The sequence below is a fragment of the Camellia sinensis genome, unplaced genomic scaffold (genome assembly GCF_055761805.1).
Source record: "Camellia sinensis isolate YWXY unplaced genomic scaffold, ASM5576180v1 Unanchor13, whole genome shotgun sequence".
Classification (NCBI taxonomy): Eukaryota; Viridiplantae; Streptophyta; class Magnoliopsida; order Ericales; family Theaceae; genus Camellia; species Camellia sinensis.
The window spans coordinates 162,362-188,329 of record NW_028129009.1 but is presented as its reverse complement, the minus strand read 5'-3'; the positions used below and the strand labels follow the sequence as shown (position 1 = coordinate 188,329).

At 37.9% G+C, this 25,968-nt stretch overlaps 1 protein-coding gene across 1 annotated transcript; it reads left to right on the top strand.

Moving 5' to 3' along the window:
- The first annotated feature begins 432 nt into the window (after positions 1-432).
- Positions 433-24,905, top strand: LOC114270124 (uncharacterized). The gene is made up of 12 exons (XM_082911775.1): positions 433-590; positions 710-938; positions 1,042-1,168; positions 21,692-21,765; positions 21,863-21,999; positions 22,134-22,368; positions 22,582-22,789; positions 23,348-23,418; positions 23,497-23,574; positions 24,292-24,379; positions 24,468-24,523; positions 24,625-24,905. The coding sequence occupies exons 1-12, from the start codon at positions 525-527 to the stop codon at positions 24,687-24,689; spliced, it is 1,434 nt and encodes a 477-aa protein (XP_082767901.1). The 5' UTR covers positions 433-524; the 3' UTR covers positions 24,690-24,905.
- Positions 24,906-25,968: the final 1,063 nt, after the last annotated feature.

Below are 25,968 nucleotides of genomic sequence, written 5' to 3'. Positions count from 1 at the left end.
ACTATTCACCAAAAGTCAACAATTACGGCTGCACAACTCCCAATTCAAATTTTTCCCTACAAATCAATTTTTACAATTTTTTATTACACATTTTTCAATAAAAAGTCAAAAAATTAACCCAAACATCCATATTTTCAATCTCAATTTTTTAGTCCAAAAAGATAAAAAGTACACTTTTATAATCTTCCAAACTTGACCTAAATCGCCTAGCCAACCATGACTTAAAAGAAACAACAAACAAATAATAACGGTGCAATCCGAGGGGTTTAGACCCTCACCCCTCATCTGAGCCATCTAATTACATCAGGGGGTTACTTATTTTTGTACGAGGAAGAAAGAAGATTCACACATGGACGGTCGTGGTGTAGCTGTCATAATCCCAAAGACTGATGGTTGCTGTGAGATTAGCCTAACGGACCATTAGAAAATTCAAACTTTTTTTATGTTTATAGCCGTTAGAAATCCAACTCCACCATTTCAAGCAGATCATAGTAAGTCTGTTGATTTCATTCGAAAAAGAAACAATGGGAAGGCTTAAATCAAAGAACCACTATGAAGCCATCAGAACTGCTCAAATTCTCCACAACCAAGTCCCTCTCTCTCTCTCTCTCTCTCTCTCTCTATATATATATATATATAGATATATATCACTTTTTTGGGGTTTCTCTGCATTTTGATTGTGCGGTTGTTGATATGAAATGAAGAACAGGCTCGATTGGCATCGATGGGATCGCGAAAGACGATCTCAGAGCTTCGATCCATGAAGAAGAGTCATGTCAGGAAATACCAAAAAGTCGATTATGGAAGCACTCCTCAGCGCCGTTCTGCTCGGTTGAATCGATTAATCGATGACTCAATCGCAACATCTGATCACATTCGATTTCGACGATCCAATCGGTTAAGAGGAACACATGGTGAACCAATTTCACCCCACAAAGGTATGCATACATGTATATTTTGATTTGAACTGAGAGATGGGTTGTGTTGATTTCAAAATTGTTTTTTAGGCTCATTTCTTCTTGTTTTTGATTTGTGGGTTAGGTAAATTGGGGCTTTTTGGTAAGAGTGAAGAAATGCCGAGTAGTGAAAGGGAAGAGAAGAGGCCGGAGGTGTTGGATCGGCCTTGCGCAAGCGAAACCAGGATCAGTGTCTACCCCTCTGTTTCCAGGTTATGCTCCTTCTCTTATGTGGGTTTCAAGGTACTCTTAATTTGGTCATGCCATGTCCACTACTCTCTCTCTCTCTCTCTCTCTCTCTCTCTCTCTCGGTCAAATTTGAGTGAAACTTTGGTTAAAAAAGTTTAAGATCTTTTGAAAAATTCAAGAGCTCATCACAAAATGACCTGTTAACCAATCATTGCTCCTTGTAAAATTTCATCAGATTTGAGTAAAAAATATGACCTTTGTAAATTTGATTTATCATTTATTTGATTTGATGAAGGATTTGGGGCTCATTTTTAGCCCCTTTTCATTTGATGAAGGCTTTGAGATTTTCTTCTATAGTCTAGTTGAAGGTTGTAAACATCAGATAACTGTTCATTTTTAGCCCCTTTTCACTTCTTTTTTCCTTTGTCTTTGCTCTCTCTCTCTCTCTCTCTCTCTCTCTCTCTCTCTCTCTCTCTCTCTCTCTCTCTCTCTTTTGGGTTTGGGTTTGGGGGTGAGATCCAAAAGGAAATGACTGTTCATTTCTTGATTTATAAAAGTTTGAACATATTGTTTTGGATGATTAGAAATGGCCACCTTGAATCAGTTAAGCATCTCTGTCTTTCTCTTTTTAATGAATTAATTAGTTATAGTTTTCTTGTTTACAAGTTGTACTGGATCATTTATGTTTTATGTTTTGTCTCTTTTCTTTTAATTGTTTTATAATGAGCTATGTGTGTGTTCAAGGTGTTACTATTTTCGACGTCATTGTAGTGCGGTCATATGACCTGGTTTCAGGTAAATCTCTCGGTTTGCAAAGATGCAACATCTATGATTGCAGATAGATTATAGGTGAAGAAATGAGAGGTGATCGCACCATAATTTGGTGGACCCTCTCAAACCCTTGGGGTGGTAGGAACCTTGCTGTAACATTGATGGGAAGGGCTGGGGATGGTTTGAAATAAAACAAACTTCACATGACACAACTCCTGTTTCTAGCACTAGGACAAAATTTTACATTCCTTAATGAGCTAAGATTAGCTCTAATATCACCCATTTCTATCTTCTTGACTCCTTTCCCTTCCAAACATGATACATAGTACCAGCAAGGGTCAACCTGTAAACATAATCTGTAATAGCCTTACCTCCACACTCTTCAGCAAAAGTCAGACATTCTTCTACCAGGAAGAATTCTCCTCAAAAGAACAGTCCAAGTATATGCTGAAAAATTTTAACAAAAAAATAAATGATCGTTATCAACCCATTGCACAATACACACTTGTTACGAAGCTAGCAGGGGTATTAGCTTTAATCTCAGTAATAACCACTCTTCTACCTCTAGGCCACTTCCAATTCCGAAAATTAATGATAAGAGGAAACTCTGCTATTCAAAGCCATGCCCATATGAAAAGCAACCCTTTCCCCATATTTCTTATTCAAAGGACCCAAGGGATGCCAATTATCAAATCGCGGAAATGTAACAGTCCCATCACCAATGATATATTGATCAAAGGCTGCCCCACAAAGGTTGTCTTAGCATAGTGGCCTTATTCCACTCTCTCAAATTTCTGAATCCCAAGCCCTCTTCAGCCTTTGGTGCACAAATATGCATCCACTTCACTTTTGCACTGTAGTACCTAAACTCACTCCCTGTCCGCAAAAAATTCTTCAGAAGTTTGTCAATACTACACAATGCAGTCTTTGGCAATAGAAATATAGAACTCCAGTACACTTGAATGCTGAATAAAATGGAGATTACAAGTTGTACTTGGCCCCTATATGATAGACATATTTAGTGGTCCAACTCTTAACTCTACCTAATATTTTGGACTTCAACAATTCACAGTCCTGGGAGGTTAACCTTGTAGATACAAGAGGGACTCCCAAATACTTAGTAGGGAAATGCCCTTCAGGAATTGTTAAGATATTTTTTAAACTAACAGTCATAGTCTCAGAAACCCCAGCAAAAAATATAGCAGACTTCTGAAGGTTAGGCTTCCACCCTGACATATAGAATAATTCCTGCAAAGTATCCTGAATTAACTGAAAATAATTCTCATCGGCACCACAAAGGATGAATAAATCATTAGCAAAAGCCAAATGTGATGTTTCAAGCCTCACAACAGAAAACATTACACACTGCCTGATCCAATCCACAAACAGCTCAGGAAACCCCATGGCCACCAAAGTATCAAATAAAAAATTCCAAGCAACTGAATCATATGCCTTCATGATGTCAATTTGAATAGCACATCGAGGCATACCATCATCTCTAAGATAGTTCTTCACAACTTCCTGCATTAACAGAACATTATTCAAAATTGATCTGCCTTTAATAAAAGCTGATTGGGCCACACCAACCACATAAGGAAAAACCTTATAAAACTCTGAATTGCTAAAACTAAATCCCCTCCAACAACATCCCAATTTTTCTGTTAAAAAAAAAAAACAGCATTATACCCATCAGGTCATGGGGCTTTATCCCCGTTGATTGAAAACAAAGCAGCCCTTATTTCTTCATCACAGACAGTCTGAACTAAGCCAGTTCATTAGGAACTTTAGACTGAACAACTGTAGCCAAGCAACTTCTAGCATCCTTTTTTTGCTCAAAAGGAGTACCCAAAAAAGATTCTTATAAAAATCAATGATGCCATGCTTAATCTCTTTGGGATCATCCAGAAGCACCAACCAAACTTAGAATCCTGTTTTGCATCCTATAAATATTAACTTTGTGATGAAAAGACTTGGAATTTTGATCCCCCAAAGCAAGCCATTTTACCCGAGCCTTTTGTTTTCTAAAGGACTCTTGAACAACCAGCAATTCAAGGTATGTGCAAAGAAGGTTTTAACTTCCAACCCTTTCTTATCTATTTGAGAATATGCCTCGTTATTTAAATTTTTAAGAACAGGCTTCAACTGTTTCAATTTGAGATATAGTCTAGCCATAGGAGAACCAGCCACATCAGCCAACCAATGAATTAGCAAGTAAAGAAGGAAAACTCCAATGTCTCATTTAAAAATCAAAGAATTTAGAGGGTTTCCTTCTATTTGGATCATACAAAAAACAATCACGGTGATAGGGCAATGATCTGAAATACCTGGAACATGCATAACAGCTTCACAAGTAGGAAATTGATCCATCCAAGCCATATTCACCAAAGCCCTAAAATCCTACTTTTATTATGGCCCGAGCCACCCCTTTTATTTGACCAAGTAAACCAGCACCCTTTAGCAGCCAGTTCTTCCACTTCAATATCCACAATACATATTAAAATCAACATCAGCAACAGCTTCAAATCCCTCAGTTCGGTATTAAAATCACCCAAAATTATCCAAGCATTGTCCCGAAAACAAACATGTAAATATCGTAGCTCAGACGGCAATCGTCTCCGATCCACAATAGGCAATAGTCACATAGACAATAGTCACATAGACAATGTTCTTAAAACCATAGACAATAGTCACATAACTAAGTTTTTTACTAACTAAACTCTAATTCAAAACAGTAACGACTTGGTCAGACTTCATGAATTGAGAAACTTATCAGGTTCCAAGCCAAAATTACTCTAGCAATAGGAAGAGATCCCATATTATGAACATTTACCTAATGACAAGGAACACAATGACTAATAGTAGTATCCAAGTTCGCAGACCGAATTTTGGTCTCCACTGTACCCAACAAATCTAATTGATGATCAAGAATCAAGGATTTAACACCTTGCTGCTTAACACCTTGCTGCTTAACAGGGTCATTAAGAAACCCCTAATATTCCAAGAACCAAACTTCAGCCCCACGTTTAGGCACACCACCCAAAACATCTTTAGGCTTCAATTCCTGCAACTAATCATTTTCAATCATCTGAGCTAATTACTTCAGCATTGGAATCCTCCAAAACATCTTCTCCTTCCACAAACCCATGAGAAGGCCCACGTGTAAGGATGAAGATTCTCCATTCAAAATAATTCAAAAGCATAATCATTTTCCCTCCTCTGCTTTATATCAATCATTCTGAAAATATCTTTACTTTACAACCACGTAAACCACCAGAAACATGACACGTGTATAGCACTATCCGGCAAAGGAATCAAAAGTACTCACATCACTCGCACTTGGGCCCCGGGTGTGACTTCCTTTTAACCCCATACTCATGTCCACAAGTACAACAATGGACGGTCCAGATCAGCACCAGCCCCCTCCCCCTCCCCCCAAGTCACACCACTCACACCAGGTTTTTTAACTAACGCCCTTGTACGGCCGGTGTGAGTTTACTGTTTATCTCTACAAAATGCCTCGCCAAGCCTCTTTCCGTTTCTATGCCAATAATGCTTTCCTCACCTACCCACAATGCCCTTGCCCAAAAGAACAACTCTTAGAACTCCTCCAATCCCTTCTCCAACTAGCCTGTTAGCCATACTATATACTTGTCACAAGGAAGCTCCACGAAGATGGAAACCCTCACCTTCATACCATGGTTCACCCCCAAGCATCATGATTAAGCATACAATCAGAAGCACTATCCAAACAATTGTCATCTTGCCCCATAGCAGACACAATAATAGGTAGAGTTGGCAAAACCTTTGCACCAGAACTAGACACATCTCCAGCTACCACATTCAAAATTTCAAACATGTTAGAAACCTGGGACATGCTCTGCTTCTTGCCAAGAGAAGCATTAGAACCAACTAATTTCAACATAGATCCTTGCCAAATATCACATGCAGATTTAGGACAATCCAATTTGAATCCCTAGCCACAAGGGCCTCCCCTTTACCTGTACCTTCTTTCCTAAACATTAGAACCTCATTATGCCTAAACACCTTACACACTCCACATCTACTAGGATGTCATGGATACTTCAAAGTAAGCTTAGCAAAACATAAGTCAATGGAGTCAGGCAAATCAACATTAACATCTACTTCAATGCAAATCATAGCAAAATTTAATTTTTGACAATTTTCCGTGAACATATCTACATACAAAGGCTTTCCAACTGCACTAGCCACATAACTCAGGCCCTTCTCATTCCATAGTTCCAAGGGAACATTAAAACATTGAGCCCACAAAGGTACGTTAGTAGATGACTCCTTCTCCAACTTCATATAAGGCTACCATTGCTTCAGAATTATCAATTTCCCTCCAAAGTGCCATGGACCAGCTTCAACTTGTCTGTAAGCTCCATTCTTCTTGAATTGAAAGAAGAAAGAGGACTGCTCATTAGAAAAAACCTCAGCCAAACCATACTTAGCTCATATTTTAAAGGCAATGCTCTTCACAGCAAAAAAATGCAACTTCTTATCCAAAAAGTAGCCCACTATTCATTCCATCTCTCAACACCAAGGTTTTTTACTTCCACCAGAAAAGACCATGGACCAGCATCAACAGCTTGTCTGTAAGCTCCATCTGTAAGCTCCATCCTTCTTGAATTGAAAGAAGAAAAAGCCTTGCTCATTAGAAAAAACCTCAGCCAAACCATACTTGGCTCATATTTTTGAAGGCAATGCTCTTCGCAACCAAAAAATGCAACTTCTTATCCAAAAAGTAGCCCACTATTCATTCCATCTCTTAGCACCAAGGCTTTTTACTTCCCTCAAAAGAGACACAACCACCTTCTTACTCCTTAATGAAGGAGGATAATAAGAGAAGGACATTCTTTCATACTTCTGTTCCTTTGTAAACAACTTATTTTTCCATGAAACAGCACCAAAATCTTGACCAGCCGTGAACTTATCAGGTTTATCAAAACCTAGACTCCGGTTCACTTGCAAGTCGTAACACTTTGCTTGAGAATTCTGTTAGTTCTCACTGGGATTTCTTCTCTCACTGTTCTCTTTAACAACTTTCATCTTATGCATGATCAATACTCTTGCAGGATCACTTACCATGTCCATTGTTTACAATAGGGACATTGTTAGTGATTATTATCCAGAATGAATTAGTCCAATCTTAAGGTTGTGACCATTGGAACATAGAAAGGAATAAGTAGAGCATGAGAATTCTGCTAGTTCTCACTGGAATTTTTCCCCTCACTGTTCTCTTCAAAACTTTCATCTTTGTTCGTGATCAAAATACTCTTGCGGGATCACTTACCTATTCTCCATTGTTTTACCATAAAGACATTGTTAGTGATTATTATCTAGAATGCCCAATCATTTGATCCATTCTTTTGAAGGCGAACAAATGGTGACTCTTAGCATCCTGAGGAACTCCCACGACACTGGCAGATGGAAAGATATACCCATCTTTACTTCGGGGTTATTAGTCTAGCTCTTTCATTCCATAGGCATAAAGGATATAACCTGTTGTTTCAAGAATGGCAATTCTTGACACCAAATTCCTCGAAATACCTAATGTGGGTATCTATGTTATGCTTGACACGTGGCAAGCCCTACAGGCATCACGTCATCACCATCACACTTCCACGTGGCAAACCCCCTGAGGCACTACAATGAGTTGGGGTTGTATGAAACCAAAGTCACAATTCACTTTGATAGCTCTCTATGGTCCTTAACTCAAGAAATATATTCTCTACCCACTCACCCCAGCTCCATAGCAACATAGTTGGACTCTTGGCTCACTCATGCACTCACTCTCTTGGTTGCCTAGGTTGGGAGCAGGACCTAGGCACTCTTGCTTGGGATCATTGGAGGATTATGGATTAAAAGGCTAAGACCTTGGGATCGTCAAGGTCGTGTAGTTGTCTCCCTGCAATGACAGCTCCCCCCTTTTGACCTGGCTTAGAAAAAGGGACGTTGACCTTACACTTACACCTGATGCACATATGATACGCCTCTCAAGATATCATACCTACAGCTGCAGCTCCTATGATGCAACCTTCCCAAGGACTTGAATCATAGGACACAGCTATTAGGGCTGATATCACCCTCCTGTCGAGTCGAGGAGAACTCACCACCACCTATCTAGAGGTTGTTTGGGCTCCAATACTCTTGGAGTTAACGGCATCATAAGTGCACCCAAGAACAACAAGAATTGATATACACTAAGTGTTCAAAGTCTCTTACTGCCACCCCTTTCCTCTGCCTTGGTCTTCTCATCATCCTCCCCCGGTGATCTCAAGCCATTGAAATGCCTACCATCTTCCCAGAGGTCAACGACCAATCGCCTCTAATCTCTACAACCCACATTATACACCACTGGGGAAGAGTCGTGCCCCCTTTACATAGCACCCAAAAAGAACACCAAAACCGGCACAGCAGCATCCCAAGGTGGCAGTAGGGAGGGAGACTCTAGTGGAGACCTTGGAACACAACCCCGATGGCTTTCTGGAGGAACAATCTTCTCAACCGGCCATAGTGGAACAACTCCGTGCATTAGTCTCTCCAACAAAACTAACAACTCTTGATAGATGCCCACACTAGCCTTACAAAGGGCACCCACACTTCAATCATCATCTAACCCCCTTTCATCATCACAAAATGGCATTCCGCCATCTGCTCAGAATGGCTTAGAGGCTAACCCCGCTCCTCGAAACAACTTGCAAAACCAAGCAAAAGGACAGACAGCTGCTCCGCACCCCTCAACGGCTCCAAGCCAAGCACCCTCGCCATAAGTCGGTTTGGTCGGCAGAACTCTCACCGCTCTCCCGCCAGACCAGGTTCTTTCAGTCCAACCCCCGTACCTTTGGACGAAGTGAAAGAACACATATACAACCTACTTCAGACAAACAAAGGTCACATCCCTACCTCTCCAAAACTAGACCTCTGTCCCCCTTACCCTATTCATATTTGTACCAAAGTTTATCTGTTTTGACGCACGAAAAGGAAACGCTAGGGAACATGTTTTGCGTTTTCTCGACACCCTTGGTGCCTACCAAGAAGACCGAAACCTCCGCATGAGAGAGTTCTCCATGTCCCTCACAAATCGGGCATTCTCATGGTATGCCAACTTCGCCGCTAGCTTCATGGGAGGACTTGGTGAAAAAGTTTTATATCAAGTTCTTTTACGTCGAATAAAGGCTAACTTCATCTTATGAGGGAAATACAACGACTTAGGGAGGGCATTCTTGTTTATGTCCACCACTTCAAGAAAAAAGTAGTGGACATTTAAGACCCGATAGAAGAACATCAACTGGTGTCAATGTGTGCATCGAAGGGATGCTCACGCCTTACAAGCTCTAGTTGGTCAACCACCACTTCCCCGACTTTTCCGCCTTATGTACTACAGCTCAAAACACAAGTGAAACAGTAAGATCGGGGTACGAAGGGAAGCTCCACAACCTCATTCATGGCAAGCAACGGCACCTCCACCTTCCTCATGGAGGCCTAACTGACGCAACCGCACGGTATATGCAGCGAGAGGTTCCTCTGGAGAAAGAACAAATCTCCAAGCAAAAAAGAGAAAATTTGATCAAGTTCCTCTACCGTTGCCCGCCTCGGTCGACGAGGCACAAGCACTCCTCCCTGAACCAAGGCGACCTGCCACCAAAAAGGATCAAGCGCGGGCAGACTATTGCATATACCACGTTCCGTCAAACAATCCTACCACGGAATGTTAGGCGCTCAGATCCCTAGTTCGAAAGGTGATGGCTGGCGCTGCTTTGGAGCTACCTTGTCGCCAGACAAAGGATGTCTTAAAAGATCCTCTCCCCCCCGTCATAAAGACAACGGCAAGACGGTATGCTTTCGCATTATGATGAGATGGAAAAACCAATGGTGTGTGAGCTCACCTCTAAGCTCACAACTCACTTGTCCAAACTTCGAGACCAGGCATGCGATAGCGCGCTTAAGAAATCGATAAAGTTAAAATGGTTCTTTAGCCAATTCAGCTTGTCTGAAAAAGCAACATGGCGCTGCTTTGGAGCTACCTTGTCGCCAGACAGAGGATGTCTTAAAAGATCCTCTCCCCCATCATAAAGACAACGGCAAGGCGGTCATGATGCTTTCGCATTATGATGAGATGGAAAAACCAATGGTGTGTGAGCTCTCTGATCTCACAACTCACTTGTCCAAACTTCGAGACCAGGCATGCGATAGTTCTTTGGCCAATTCAGCAAGGTCAATTCAGCTTGTCTGAAGAAACAACATGTTTCGAAGCTACCATGGTCTTTTTAAGACTTGCGCAACAAAATGGTAAGGCATGCATGAGTGTAAGTGGATCGGTTAGGAAAGTGTTTTGAGATAACTCCTTGGCAAATAATAACCTTTACCGAGGCAAATATGCAAGTATCGTTCCCACATAACCGTCCCCTTCATATCCCAGTGTTCATCAATGGGATGGAGTTTCAAAGAGGATTCATGGATGGAGGGATCTCACAAAAATGTAATGCCCTATTCTACTTTTCAGGCAGTTGGGATCTCACAAAAACACCTAGTCAGACAAACCATTTCCATCACTGGTTTTGGAAATCAAAAAATCAAAACCATAGGGCATGTTCAATTAGACTTGGCAGTAGGACCAATCTGCTCCACCACTTAGTTCCATGTCATAGAAGCAGAGACGACCTATCAGGCCCTCTTAGGGAGAACTTGGCTCCACAAATACGCCACAATCCCCTCCACCTACTATCAGTGTGTCAAAGCAATTTACAACAATGAAGGTAGTAGTCATAACTAGCTCTCAAAAACCCTTTCAGGAGGGCCCCTTGTCGAGTTAATTAAGAAGTATTCGGAGGTTTTTGCATGGACATATAAAGAAATGCCAAGCCTAGACAAAGATAAAAGGGAAAGTTGTTGTGTGTCCATTGAAGAAAAGCATCAAGAAGTTACCAACTAAGGCAAGTGGGGAAGAAGCTTCCGAAGTGCCAGCACTGGTTCCGTGCTCATTACTTTGTAGTTGGGGATAAGTTCTGGCAAACAGTTGGACGACAATGGGACTATCAATCTATCTAAGATTTTGTTGGGAGTACTCGAGGCAGAAAAGGGGGCGGAGGGGATAATAACTCCCGAGTCTGTTATGCGGTTAGAGTGCGACCTTTACGCATATGCATTTCCAGTTCATGATAGTTACGCTTTCACTAAGAATGGTGAGGGTTTTGATACTTGGGCTGAGAAGGTGCTAATCGATCCTTCTTTCAAGGAGATTTTAAAGAACGCCGGCGTGTGCCATAGTAGCAAGTATTGGGCTGAATGTGAGGAGCGAACCATCATGGTTGAGTGTAGCATTTTCCCATTGGAGTTCTAGTTCTCACACCTTTGTTGCTTGATGGGGGGAATTGACACCTACATTAGAGGATGTTTGCGCTTTGACGGGTTTACCTCTGCATGGTAGGGCGGATCCTCTTGCCAATACATCTGCCCTAAGTCATCTGAAGATTATATCCACTCTGCAAGCCTTGTTTTTGAAAACGGGATTCCTATTGAGCAGCTATGACAAAGGAGGGGAGTACATTGGTTCGCATGGTCCGCAGCGTCGAGAACATTGTAAGAATACTTTCGGGAGGTGGCTACGATGCTGGTATTGAGACTTGAACCCATCTCCGAAGGAAGAAACCGAGATAGGAGAAGAAGAAGAGGCCTTGACGGGTTTACCTCTGCTTGGTATGGCGGATCCTCTTGCCAATACATCTGCCCTGAGTCATTTAAAGATTATATCCACTCTGAAAGCCTCGTTTTTGAAAACGGGATTCCTATTGAGCAGCTATGACAAAGGAGGGGAGTACATTGGTCCGCATGGTCCGCAGCGTCGAGAACATTGTAAGAATATTTTCGGGAGGTGGCTACGATACTAGTATCGAGACTTGAACCCATCTTCGAAGGAAGAAACCGAGATAGGAGAAGAAGATGTAAATGTGCCCAGATATGAGAAGTATAAGCACAGTTCCACTTCTCCATCAGTCGGGCGTCTAGGAAATCGCTCATATAAGAACATCTGAAGGAAGGAAGTCAATACATAGCTAATAACATTATACCGACCCTTCAACTTTTTTACCCAACCTGATACATATCCAGCCGCCTGTATATAGTCCCCAAAAATAGTGGCCCAAGTACAACCGAAAGACCAGTCGCCAGATAAGTGGCAATATCAAACACGGATGAGTCTGTACATGCCATCCTTGGGCGGGCCCCTCCACGATATACCAACTCAACTAGTATGAAAGGAAAGCGACAAGGTAAGTGGAATTGTGTTTATACTTCTCATATCCGGGCCCATTTACCCCTTCTTTCCCTACCTTGGTTCCTTTCTTCGAAGACGAGTTTAAGTGCCGATACCATTTACCCCATCTTCCCCTATCTTTGTTCCTTCATTTGGAGATGACTTCAAGTCCCTATACCAGTATCATAGCCACCCCCCAAAAGTATTCTTACAATGTTCTCGACGCTGCGGACCAATGTATTCCCCTCCTTTGTCATAGCCGCTCAATAGGAATCCCGTTTTCGAAAATGAGGCTTTCAGAGTGGATATAATCTTTAGATGACTCGGGGCAAATGTATCCAAGCAGAGGTAAACCCGTCAAAGCGCAAACATCCTCCAATGTAGGTGTCAATTTCCCCCACCAAACAACAAAGGTGTGAGAATTGGAACTCCAACGGAAAAATGCTACACTCAACCATGATGATTCCCTCCTCACATTCAGCCCAATACTTGCCACTATGGCACTATCGTTGGCATTCTTTAAAATCTCCTTGAAAGAAGGATCAGTTAGCACATCCTCAGCCCAATTATCAAAACCCCCACCATTCTTAGTGAAAGCATAACTATCATGAGCTGGAAATGCATACAGGTAGAGGTCGTGCTCTACGTGCAACCGGATAATAGACTCGTGAGCTATCATCCCCTCCGCCCCCTTTTCTACCTCGGGTACTCCGAACAAAATCTGAGATAGATTGACAGTCCCATTGTCCTCCAACTATTACCAGAACTTATCCCCAACTCCAAAGTAAGGAGCACGGAACTAGTGCTCGGCAGAAGGTTCGGAAGTTTCTTCTCCACTTGACTTGGTTGGTAATTTCTTGACGGCTTTCTTCTACGGACACACAATAGCTTTCCCTTTCATCTTGAACAATCAATCTCTACCTGCATCATGCCAAATTGCAACAAGGAAGTTTTGTATACATGAATCATATTTACACCAATAAATAAATAAATAAATAAAAATCTCCCTTTAACCCAAAAGAAATCAAATTTTGTTAATTGCATGACTTATATTTTCGACATCTTTGTCATACATGTACACACATTCTCATGAGAATATCTATATAGAGGGACATTAATGTGTATATTACGCTTGACACATGGTGAGCCCTACAAGCATCACGTCATCACCATCACACATCCACGTGGCAGACCCCTGAGGCACCACAATGAGTTGGGGTCGTATGCCTAGCCTAAATAGGGGCATTCACACCACCAAGTATGAAAACAAGGTCACAACTCTCTTTCATAGAGCCGGCTCACCTAGAGCTCTCCATGGCCCTTCATAACTCAAAAAATATAGGGTATGTTTGGTTTGTGTTTGAGAGATGTGTTTTAGAGATAAAAAGTACGAAAAGTTGTTTGGTTTGGTTTGGTTTTTTTCAAAAGATGTTTTGGAAAATTATTTTGAGAGAGAGTTTTGGAAAAAGTGATTGATTTGATGTGTGTGAGAGAGAGAGATTTGTTTGGAAAACTTGTTTGGTTTACAAGTTTTGAGAAATTTTTTTGGGAAAATTTGTTTGGTTTGATTACTTTTAAAAACTTATTTGTAGAGAAAATTTCCCAAATTTTTTTCAGAAATTCAAACCAAACGAACCCATATTCTCTACCCACTCACCCCAGCTCCATAGCAACATAGTTAGACTCTTGACTCACCTACGTTTCACGACAAGCCCTGGGCTCACCCATGCACTCAGCCTCTTGGCTGCCTAGGTTGGGAGCAGACCTAGTCTCTTGGGATCATTAGAGGATTGTAGATTAAAGGCTGAGACCTCGGGATCATCAAGGTCGTGTAGCTGTCTCCCTACAGTGACAACTCCCTCCCTTTGACCTGGCTTAGAGAAAGGAACGTTGACCTTACACTTACATCTGATGCACATATGATACGCCTCTCAATACATCATACCTATAGTTGCAGCTCCTATGATGTAACCTTCCTAAGGACCTGAATCATAGGACACAGCTAGCTAGTAGGGCTGATATCACCCTCTAGAGGTTGCTTGGGCTCCAATACTCTTGGAGTCTATATAACGGCATCATCATAAGTGCACCCAAAAACACACAACAAGAGCAACAAGAATTCACATAACATACATTGCCACCCCTTTCCTCTCTAAGCTTGCCTTGGTCTTCTCCTCTTCTTCCTCCGATGATCTCAGGCCATTGAAGTGCCTACCATCTTCCTAGAGATCAACGACCAATCGCCTCTTATCTCTACAACCCACGCGTCTAAATGCTTTGAATTGCAATAGTTCATACAATTTTAAATGTTGACACTCTTCTCCCAAATTTCAACATGCCTTTAGTTGATCCCCCATCTTCTCTAAACTCTGAAACTTCAGCTCCAAATTGGTGGAACAAGCTAACCAGGCCAGTACTGCAACTCTTCACTACCAGGTGGCCTATCGAGTGTAGAATCGTGCTTTTGATCAATCTTCTTATCTAGCTTTTCCCAAAAATTAGGAAGAAGCTTTGCTTTGATTATTGATTCTCTCTAGAACTCCCATCTTGTGTCTCTCTCCTAAGACATATCCACATATCCAACTTAGCTTCTTCCTGATTCTTGGGTTATACAGACTATACAACTCACTAAATTAGGGAGAAGCTTTGCTCTTGATTATTGATTCTCTAGAACACCCATCTTGTGTCTCTCAAGACATATATCCACATATCTAAGCTCCTTAGCTTCTTCTTGATTCTTGGGTTATACAAACTATGAAACAACTCACCATATTCCTTGTCCGATCCGGTCCACCAATCCTATATTTATTTGAAAAAACAAGATGGTTTTATAGAGATTTCCTACAAGAAAGTAGGCATTGCCTCTTTGGTTTTCACTACAAAAATCAACATGGAACCTATTAACTCTTTTTTATGCTTATGGTTCTGGCAAACTAGTTTATGTGTTGTAACAAGATGGACACTGCTCCTTTGATGCATGTGATTGTGGATGAATCGACAGTTATGACGTAGAAAACTCTTCCAGAACAAGTCTTTCAAAAATGTCTTTGTGAAAGACATTTAGAATGAAAGGTTAAATTGCCTTTAACAAAAAAGAGAATTTTTTTACTACCAAAAACAACCTAGGATCCCCTTGCCTTGGACCCCTTGGCCCCTGGAAAATATCTCTCCAAATCACAATTAATCACAACAGAAAACCCCGTGGCCACTAAAGTATCAAATAGAAAATTCCAATAAACTGAATCACATGCCTTCACTTGGTAAGATATTGGAAAATGCCTTAAATATTCTTCCATTACTATTAAGATAATTGTAGTTGTCAACAGGTGGTTTTGCCTAAGCTCTCATGGTCTTAACACTATTTTCTGCCTAAATGACCTAACTATTTATAGACCTCTACGACTTGGGTGCTACTTCGGTTATCTTAGTAATAACTTAAACAACATTTATGACCCCCAATATAAAAATGGTTTTGGTACCTAAAGGATTCAAGAGCATTTTGATTTCTAAATGACTCTTGAACCATATTATATCTTTTGACCCTAACTTCATATTCTCCCAGAACCTTTACAAGAATCTTTTGAAATTTACCAGAAAAAGGTTTCCCTCAAAAATCTATATTTTATTCTTAACTTAGCAATACAATGTTCATATCCTCATGATAATTTCTTGGATCATGGCTCAGCAATACACTATTTCATAATACAATGTTCTTAACCTACCAATTTGCTACCTAATGGTGGAAGAATTATTCCATTATAGACAATCATTATCCTAGGTCTCTCCTTCAATTTTGTGAACAGCGTGAAAAGGAAACATCAATCCATCCTACCCTATATATGACTTCTTAAAGTCCAAAATCTAAAAATCATTTGCTTATGATAATTTTAAGTCAGAATTAAAACAAAAGTTAAATGAGAAATATCCCTCAATTTCTAAGAAAGATTTAGATCAAGTATAAAAAAGCAATTAAAATGAAGATGATCCAGCTCGTTGAGGCTGAACAAGTTTCCTCAGAAGAAGATGACTTATTGGACCCAATCTCTTAATGTTTATCCAAACGCGGGATACTTATGTCCATTAGCCCTCCAAACTCACCACCAAAGATACCTACTCAAAACCTTGATGCTAACTACTTTGACACGTGTCAAGGTGTTGATCTCAATAATTTGTGATTTCAAACCCAACGCAAATATCTCACATGACAACAAATAACTTAACTTTCGGGTACCAACACATTCTTCATCAAAAACATATTCCTAACAAAAGCAAGTTATTCCAAAGCAAAACTAGCAAACAAGACCATGTGATAAAAAAACTCTAGCGCATTATCTCTTCGGACTTCAAGCAATCTTCAAAACCAATTTATTTCTTAGGTCTATATAGCGATAGCCGAAAAGAAGAGAGGGACATAGAAAAATTTTAATATCAATTTTATATTTGTGAAATTAGTGAAGTGTGAAGCTTGTGAATATATGTTGTGTTTGGTTTGCTTAGAATAGTGTGATAGTTTGTAAGTATTTTATGTACTATTTCTGTTTTGTGTATAAACGCAAATATCTCACATGACAACAAATAACTTTCGGGTACCAACACATTCTTTATCAAAAACATATTCCTAACAAAAGCAAGCTATTCTAAAGCAAAAGTAGCAAACAAGACCATGTGATAAAAAGACTCTAACATTATCTCTTCGGACTTCAAGCAATCTTCAAAACCAATTTATTTCTTAGGTCTATATGAGCGATAGCCCAAAAGAAGAGAGGGCATAGAAAAATTTTAATTTCAATTTTATATTTGTGAAATTAGTAAAGTGTGAAGCTTGTGAATATCTGTATATGTTGTGTTTGGTTTGCTTAGAATAGTGTGATTTTATGTACTATTTCTATTCTGTATAATATAATTATGTTTTATGCCAGTTCTTAATCATTTTTACTGTTTACGTAGATTAAGATATTATCAAGAATTATTATAAAAACTAGAAATTCAATATCCTCAGTTACGCATTTTACCTATTGAAACTTAATATATCAAATTTGGAAATGTCAAGACCTTTTAGATATGTTGTCTTTAATATTAAGATTTTATTTTACAATTATTAAGATTGACTACATGGGACTCCTTTTGGTATCAGAGCCATTTCTATATTGGAATTCTTAAATGTTCTTTAAATGATTAATAAGATAACCAGAGTAACACACAAGTCACAGAAGTCTGTAAACCATTAGATCATTTAGGCAAGGAGCCGTGTTAAGATCGTGAGAGCTTAAGAATATTTAAGATGTTTTCCAATATCTTAACTGGTGAAGGTTCCTCTAGTAAGCCCTTAGTGGTTAATCAAAGTGATTTAGAAATAGAACACATTGAAGAACAATTATTTAAGGGAATTGTCCCACTATGTTGGGCTCGAATTCAACTGCTTTGGAATATCAGATGAATTTAGAAATCAATTGGAATCAATCTTACAAAACAATTATTATATTAACTATTCAAACAAAAAGATATAATATGGATTCAACTGCTTTGAATTTAATGGCTATTTATCGTATTTACTACAAAGCTATGACAACTTCTTGTCCTAGATTCAAGAATACAACTAGTCTACAAGGATCTACAATCCTTTTCCAATCACATCAAGCTAGATCTGAAATTATAGTCCTTAGAGTTATAAAATGGAATGAAGTTTTATTAACAGATGGTGAGGATGATGACACTTGGCTCATCGATAATGCTATACACATACATAATACTCACACACAAACTAATCCCAACCACATTATACAAAATCCAAATGGATCTGTAATATTGCAATTTCAGAAGTCTCGCTTCTTACGAGCTAGATCATTAAGATCTTCTAAGTCCACCCAATTTCACCTGCACAAACACCGTTTACTTTACATCATCATTCCATAAACACACACCTCTACAGGTTACTAGGCCACCACCAAACCACATTGCTCACACTGTCTGCCAAGACTTTAATCACTTCACAAATGATATTGGTTTTGATATCGAATTCCCTATCAATTAATAATATTGAAGAAGAATTTCAAATAAATCACAAGACACTAAATGAATATAATGCACCATATAATTCAAAAAATTAATTATTTTTCAAACGATCCCACGCTCAATAGGAGTCCCAAGTAGTCAAATCTTGATATTTCCAAATTTGATATAATATAGTCAACCTTAATGATTGTAAAATAAAATCTTATGTTGAAGAAAACACATCTAAGGTCTTGATATTTCCAAATTTGATTTTCTTTGATGTTCATCCCAAGTTTCAATAGGTAAAATGTGTGCCTGAGGATATTGTATTTCTAGTTTTTGTAATAATTTTTGATAATATCTTAATCTATGTAACTAATAAAAACGATTAAGAATTGGCATAAAACATAATTATATTATACAAAATATAAATAGTACAAAAAATACTTACAAACTATCATACTATTCTAAACAAACCAAACATAGCATATACAGATATGAAATTGAAAGTAAAATAGCATACTATTCACACCCACTAATTTCACAAATATGAAATTGAAAGTAAAATTTTTCGATGCCCTCTCTTCTTCTTAGCTATCGCTTATATAGACCTAAGAAATAAATTGGTTTTGAAAATTGCTTGAAGTCCGAAGAGATAATGCTAGAGTCTTTTCGTCACATGGTCTTCTTGTTTGCTGCTTTTGCTTTGGAATAAATTGCTTTTGTCAATAATCTACTTTTGATAAAGAATGGGTTGGTACTAGAAAGTTTTTTGTCGTCTTGTGAGATATTTGCGTTGGGTCTGAAATCACAAATTATTGAGATCAACACCTAGACACGTGTTAAAGTAGTCATCATCATGGTTTTGACTAGGTATATTTGGTGGTGAGTCCGGAGGGCTAGTCATCTTTTTCTTCTGAGGAAACTTGTTCTGCCTCAGCGAGTTAGATCATCTTCATTTTAAGTGCTTTTTTATACTTATGATTTAAATCTTTCTTACAAATTGAAGGATATTTCTCCTTTAGCTTTTGTTTTAATTCTGACTTGAAATTATCATAATGAAATGATTTTTGAGATTTTAGACTTGAAGAAGTCATAGATGGGGCAGGATGTATTGACGTTTCCTTTTCACGATGTTCATAAAATTGAAGGAGAAAACCAGGATAATGATTGTTTGGAATGGAATAATTCTTGCACCATTTGGTAGCAAATTGACGGGTTAAGAACAGAACATTGTATTGTGAGGATATGAAGTAGTGTATTGCCAAGCCACGATCCAAAGAATTTTAAAGTCATGAATAAAATATAGAATTTGAGGGAAAAGAGGGTTGACCTTTTTCAAGTTAATTTCGAAAGTAATGGTTTTTCTAGGAGAACATGGAAGTTAGGGCCAAAAGATAATATGGTTCAAGAGTCCTTTAGAAAACAAAAGACTCATGAATCCTTTAGGGTATCAAAGCCACTATATTTGGGATTCTTAAATGTTCTTTAAGTTATTACTAAGATAACTGGAATAGCACCCAAGTCGCAGAAGTCTGTAAGCTGGTCATTTAGACAGGAAGCCATGTAAAAGCCATGTAAAGACCATGAGCTTAGACAGAACCAACTGTTGGCCTCTACAGTTATCTCAATAGTAATGGCAAGAATATTTATGACATTTTTCAATATCTTAACAAGTGAAGGTTCCTCTAGTAAGCCCTTAGTGGTTAAGAAATAGAACACATTGAAGAACAATTATCTAATTGGACTATGCTAAAGAAAAATATAGAACAATTATATAAGAAAAAAAATTGAGTTAAAACAAACATATAAAATTAAAACAGGTGAACAAAATTTACCTGTAACACAGAATAATCAAACTTTTCAACTATTGGATACACAAGTATAACAAAATTAAAACAAAAATTCAATTATTTACATTTAGGATTAGTACAAGTTAACAAAATTCAATCATTTACATTTACATAAGTATAACAAAATTAAAACAAATAATTCAAAAATTCAATTATTTGCATTCAATTAAACCATTAACTAGAAACCAATTAAATAAATGAATAGTATGTAGACATCATGATTACGAGGATTCCTTATTGGGGATTAAATGTGGCATCTTGTAAAGAAAAAACAGATTCGACGTCAACATCATGATCAACATCATGATTATGAGGATTCCTTATTGGGATTAAATGTGGCTTCTTCTTGTAAAGAAAAAACAGATTCGATGTCAACATCATCAAGATCTTCAAGCTGAAACGATGAATTGGCTAATTTGTCCTTTATTTTTATTTTTTTCCTTCTTTTCTCTGAAGACATCGCTTTGCATATTGGTCTTTTTGCCGCTAAATGTAACAACGGTCTGACTTCCATTGACCTTGCTTTAAAAAATAGCTCCATTTTTTTCTTTTGAGAAGAAGAGCCAGAAAAGAGTTCATAGCGGTGGATTTAAGCTACCATTTCTTGAAGTGGTTTTTCTTTTTCAGTCGGCAATAAAAAGATTGGCTACCTTTACATTTGATCTTGAAATCAGATATTTCACAAGCAGAACTAAGAAGTTTGCATTGCTATTCTAGTTGCTTAGGAATTTATGATGATTACACTACATTTCTAAGTTTTCTTCATTTCTCAAGCAGCAAGTGTTTTTGATTAGTGCTGCAACTGGAATGTGGATGACATTGTTCTTACAAGAAATAATGCTCAGTACCTTCATTCATTCAACAGCTCAATTCAGCTTTTGCAATGAAAGATCTTAATCTCTTGGTATTGAAGTTCTCAGATCCTTTTCAGGCCTGTTTCTATCTCAACCTAATATGATAACGACCTGCTGTGTAAAGCAGCTATGACTGATTGATTGTAAGCTTGTTGCTTCTGCTGTCAAAATTAGTCCCCAATTGGATTGTGATGATCCGTTTCCTGATTTAGAACTCTATCAAAATCTTGTTGACTCTCTGAAATATCTTACTTTGATTAGATCTGAGAAGATATCATTTTGCATTCAAGGCTATTTACATCAAGGTGTGTCCCTTTGTTCCTGGTCCACTCCATATTTCTGCATTTTTGGATGCAGACTCCGCTGCGGATTTTTGTGTTTATTTTGGACACCATCTTGTTTCTTGTTCTGCAAAGAAGCAACCTACAGTGGCAGATTATCTTCACTTTTCATCAGTTGCTCCTCCAATTCGTTGGTGTGACAAATATCTATGTGATTTCTCATCTCATAATCCTGTTTTTTCTTGCTTGCACAAAACGGATTGTGGTTTCTTAAGTTGCTTCTTTGGACCAAGTTGCAAGCCCTTACATGTCTCTTGGTTCGAGATGTTGGTTAGTAGTTAGTTACTCCTCTTCTTTAACTGTTATGTGTGTGTGTGTGTGTGTGTGTCTAGTGTAAGTGAATGGCCTTAGAGCTGAGAAATGAACATTCAGTAGAGTCTGTTCTTTTGTTCATCTTAAAGTTCAATTTTCAGAAAAAGTTTTCAGTATTCTTATTATGAATTTGGAATATTAAATTCAGGCGAAAAACATTAAAAGGTAAACAAGATTGTAAGCAGCAGTGTGGTACTCTAGAAATGGATCAACGAAGCATTGGTTAGTGTCATACTTCAAATTCATTTTTTTTACATTCTGAATAGCTTTAACATTCATTTTTTTAAATAGCTTTAACATAAAAACATTTCCTAGACAGGCATGACAGACTGTTCTAGTAATGGTGTTGTCTGCCAAGCTTTTCTTAAGGCTACAAAACCTCAGAAATGCTCAAATCATCATGAAACAAAGAGTGACTATGAAAGTATCAGAACTGCTCGAATTCTGGAGAACCAGGTCCCCCCCCCCCCCTTCTCTCTCTCTACATATATATATACACATATATCTCTCTTTATTTCTTTCTTTTCCCCCTCTTTTTTTTTTTGGTTCTATCTGCATTTTGATTATGTGACTCTTGATATGAAGAGCAGGCTCGATTGGCATCGCTGGGACTGCACAAGACGATCTCAGACCTTCGATTGGCTTCGCCAGTGAACACTTATGTCAAGAAATACCAAAAAGTCGATTATGAATGCACTCCTCGGCGCTGTTCTGCTCGGTTGAAGGGAACAACTGCTGACTCAATAACATCTGATCAGTACATTCCATTGCAACGCTGCAATCGGTTAAGAGGGACATCTAGTGAACCAATATCACCACGGAAAGGTATGTGTAATGTACTGAGAGTAAGAGAATGGGTTGTGTTGCCTTGAACTTTTGTAATGAAACTCGACTTTCTTGAGAAAATAAGAAATATAAATACAGAAGAATCATTCTTCTTCTTTTTTTATGATAAATACAGAATAAGATAGGGAGAGAAGAATCTAACCAACCAAGTCATTCCGCTAACTAACTTTCTGTTGTATCTGAGGTTAACAGAGAAAGTGAAGCTTTTTGGAAAGAGTGAAGAGAAGCTGCATAGTGAAGGAGACGAGAAGACATCTGCAAACAGACCTTTGGTGAGGCTAGCGGTGGGTACAAATATGAAGCTAGAGCTGTCACCCGATGTGTTGGGTCGGCGTTGCTCAAGCAAAAGCAGGGGCACTGTCTACCACCCTGTTTTCGGAATTTGCTGCCACTTTTGCAGGTTCTGTGCCTTTTCTTATGTGGGTTTCAATTTTTTTTAGCCAATTAATAATACTATATTACTATCCCACCTGACAATTGTCTGCATCAGATGAACAATAAATCAGAATACAGTTTTGCTCTATTTTTCCAATTTTCTATTTACTTCTCCCCACCTTTTTCTCTTTGGGTTGGGCTGAGATTGTTTCTTGTTACTCTCATCATGTTGACATATTTTAGAAGGAAATGACAGTCAACTTGATGATTGATTTTGTAGGGAAATATTGCACATCGATGTTACTTGTTTTGGATGATTAGAATCAATGGCCAGCATAAATTAGATGAACATCTCTATGCAACCTTTTATTTTTTTTTCTCTTCTTTTAATTGTTTTATAATGAGCTATGTGTGAGTTCAAGGTTTCTATTTTCGAATTCTTTCAAGTGTGGTCAAGCTTCAATGTGAAATGATTTTAGGTTTAAATCTCTTGGTTTGCTAAGTTGCATTAGCTATGATGGCAGTTTGATTACAGAGACATTGTTAGTGATACTCATTATCAGTTTGAAATAATAAAATGCAGGCAAAAGACACTGTGTGTTGAAGAAGATTGTAAGCGGTGTGGTGATCTAGATATGGATCAACCGTGCTTAGGTTGGTGTTATACTAGAAGTTTTTTTTTACATTTTAAAAATACTGTAGATGTGACTTTTACAAACATTTCGTACACAGGCAAGACAGACTGTTCAGTATGTCATTCTAGCAATGGTGTTCTCTGCCGAGCTTGTCTCAAGGTTAGATACGGTGAAGGTAAGCTGAAAACATGACTCAAGAAATGGTTAAAGCCACATTCTGATCATGATCACATCATCCTATTATATTATATAAAAGCTCACAACTCAGCACAATTTTTTGATGCATTGTCTGCCACAATTTTGATTTCAAAAAATGCCCATAGAATTGCTAATTGAATAGATAAGCGTGTCCCAAACCAATATTTCTCATCCCATCGAAAAATTTAGATATAAAATTACACATGCATAACGTGTCCTAGGGCTGCAAAAGAACCGAACTGAGCCGAGCTTTGCTGAGGTTGAGTTTGGCTCGTTTACTTATCTAGCTCGTTTATTAAGCTCGAGCTCGGCTCGTTAACATTAATAGAACTCGAGCTTAGCTGGGCTCGATAAATTTTTTTTAATATTATTTATATTGTTTAAATAAAAATATTATTTATATTATTTAATATATAAATAATTTATTTATATTATTATTTATATATATTTATTTATTAAATATTATTTAATATATAAATAATATATTTATTATATAATTTAAATAAAGATAAACGAGTCGAGCTTGACGAGCCGAGCTTATGCGAGCTCGAGCTCGGCTCGTTTACTAAACGAACCGAGCGAAGCCGAGCTGAATTTGTTCATGAACAGTTCGGTTCATTTGCAGCCCCAGCGTGTCCCATCCAAAAAGATAACTAAGAATCTACTATTTTTTTTTTACTTGATTATCTGCCAGAAATGGAGGTGGTGAGAAGAAATAAGCAATGGATGTGCCCTCACTGCATAGAGGATAAAGGAATTAAACCATATTGGATATGTAACAGGTACATCTATTTTGCCGCACAATCTTGCACTGTGTATTTGTGGAATTTCTTGAAAATCTCCATGTTTTTATGCTCTTTTGTTGAATAGTTCATTGTGCTTAAGGAAGAGAAAGAAGGTTCCAACTGGGGTTGCTATATTCAAAGGTGTGTCCTAGTTAACATTTTTCAAATTAATGTTTTTGCCATCATCCAAATTCAACTCCTATTAATTGTATAATTTCTGTTTGGTTGGATTGAACATGTAGCCCGGGAGATGGGATACAAATCGGTTGCACATCTACTAATGGATGAGCTTCAACGAACATTGTAGATGAAGAGGTAGATAACTATGTAGCCCGGGAGATGGGATACAAATCGGTTGCACATCTACTAATGGATGAGCTTCAACGAACATTGTAGATGAAGAGGTAGATAACTATGCGCATGGGCGGTGGGGCCATGCATGAAGTAGTGGGTTCAATTGAAACCACTGGACTTTGAATTTTTTTTTTAAGAATTATGTAGCAGTGTATGTTTATTATATTTTTATACTATTTTTATACTATTAATGGTTGAAGACACTTATATGGATACTATTACAACAACCATTATCTATGTCACACATTAAATATCATGTAAAAATATGGCAAGTGTAGGCCTTATTGACATAATAAATATTATGACATCATTTTTTTTAATAATGATATAAAAAAATACATACATAATTTTTGTATAAAATGATGTAATTTTTGTATATAATGATGTAATTTAATATTTTTGTGAACTTTTTTTTTTATTTATAAATTTTATCACACACACTCTCTCTCTAACACAGTAACTGCCTCGACTACCACTACTAAAAATTCAACTAATTTGAGCTTGGTCATTCTTCACACATTCATATATACACATAAGAGAATATACCTGTAATTGACTCTGATGTGAATATTGACATGATGATAAAATCTAGAAAAGAGCCAGAGAGATTAATGTTGTGTTTGGTTGAGGGATTTAGGGAGGGATTTGGAAAGGGAAATGGAAAAGGTAGGTGAAATGTAAATAAAACATTCCTATATTTCACCTAGTTTCACACACCTTTTCCCTTTCCCTTTCCAAATCCCTCCCCAAATCCCCCAACCAAACATAACATAAGAGAGTTCCTTTTGAAAACTATGTCTATTGCAGATGAAAGCAACATAATCGTTGCAGATTGGACCAAATTTGTTTCTATTTTCATTATCACACACAGTCTCTAACCCTATTTTCATTATCACACACAGTCTCTAACCCTATTTTCATTATCATCATGACTAATTTTATTCAATTTTGTAGTTCAATTTTCTCTGATTTGGTCAAAATACAGAAAAAAAATTGTGATCAAACTAGAGAAAATTGGTCAAACACAGAGAAATTTGTGAGGAAATTAGAGAAATTTCAGAACATAGATCAAAATCTGTTTTAATCGAAATTCCTCTGGAAAAATATTGAGACCACTATGAAAATATTACATGTCCTTTATCCTATAAAATCTTAATATTAAGGACTTTAAAAAAAAAATTCCTAAATTTTATATGTAAATAGAGCTTATATATATATATATATATATATAT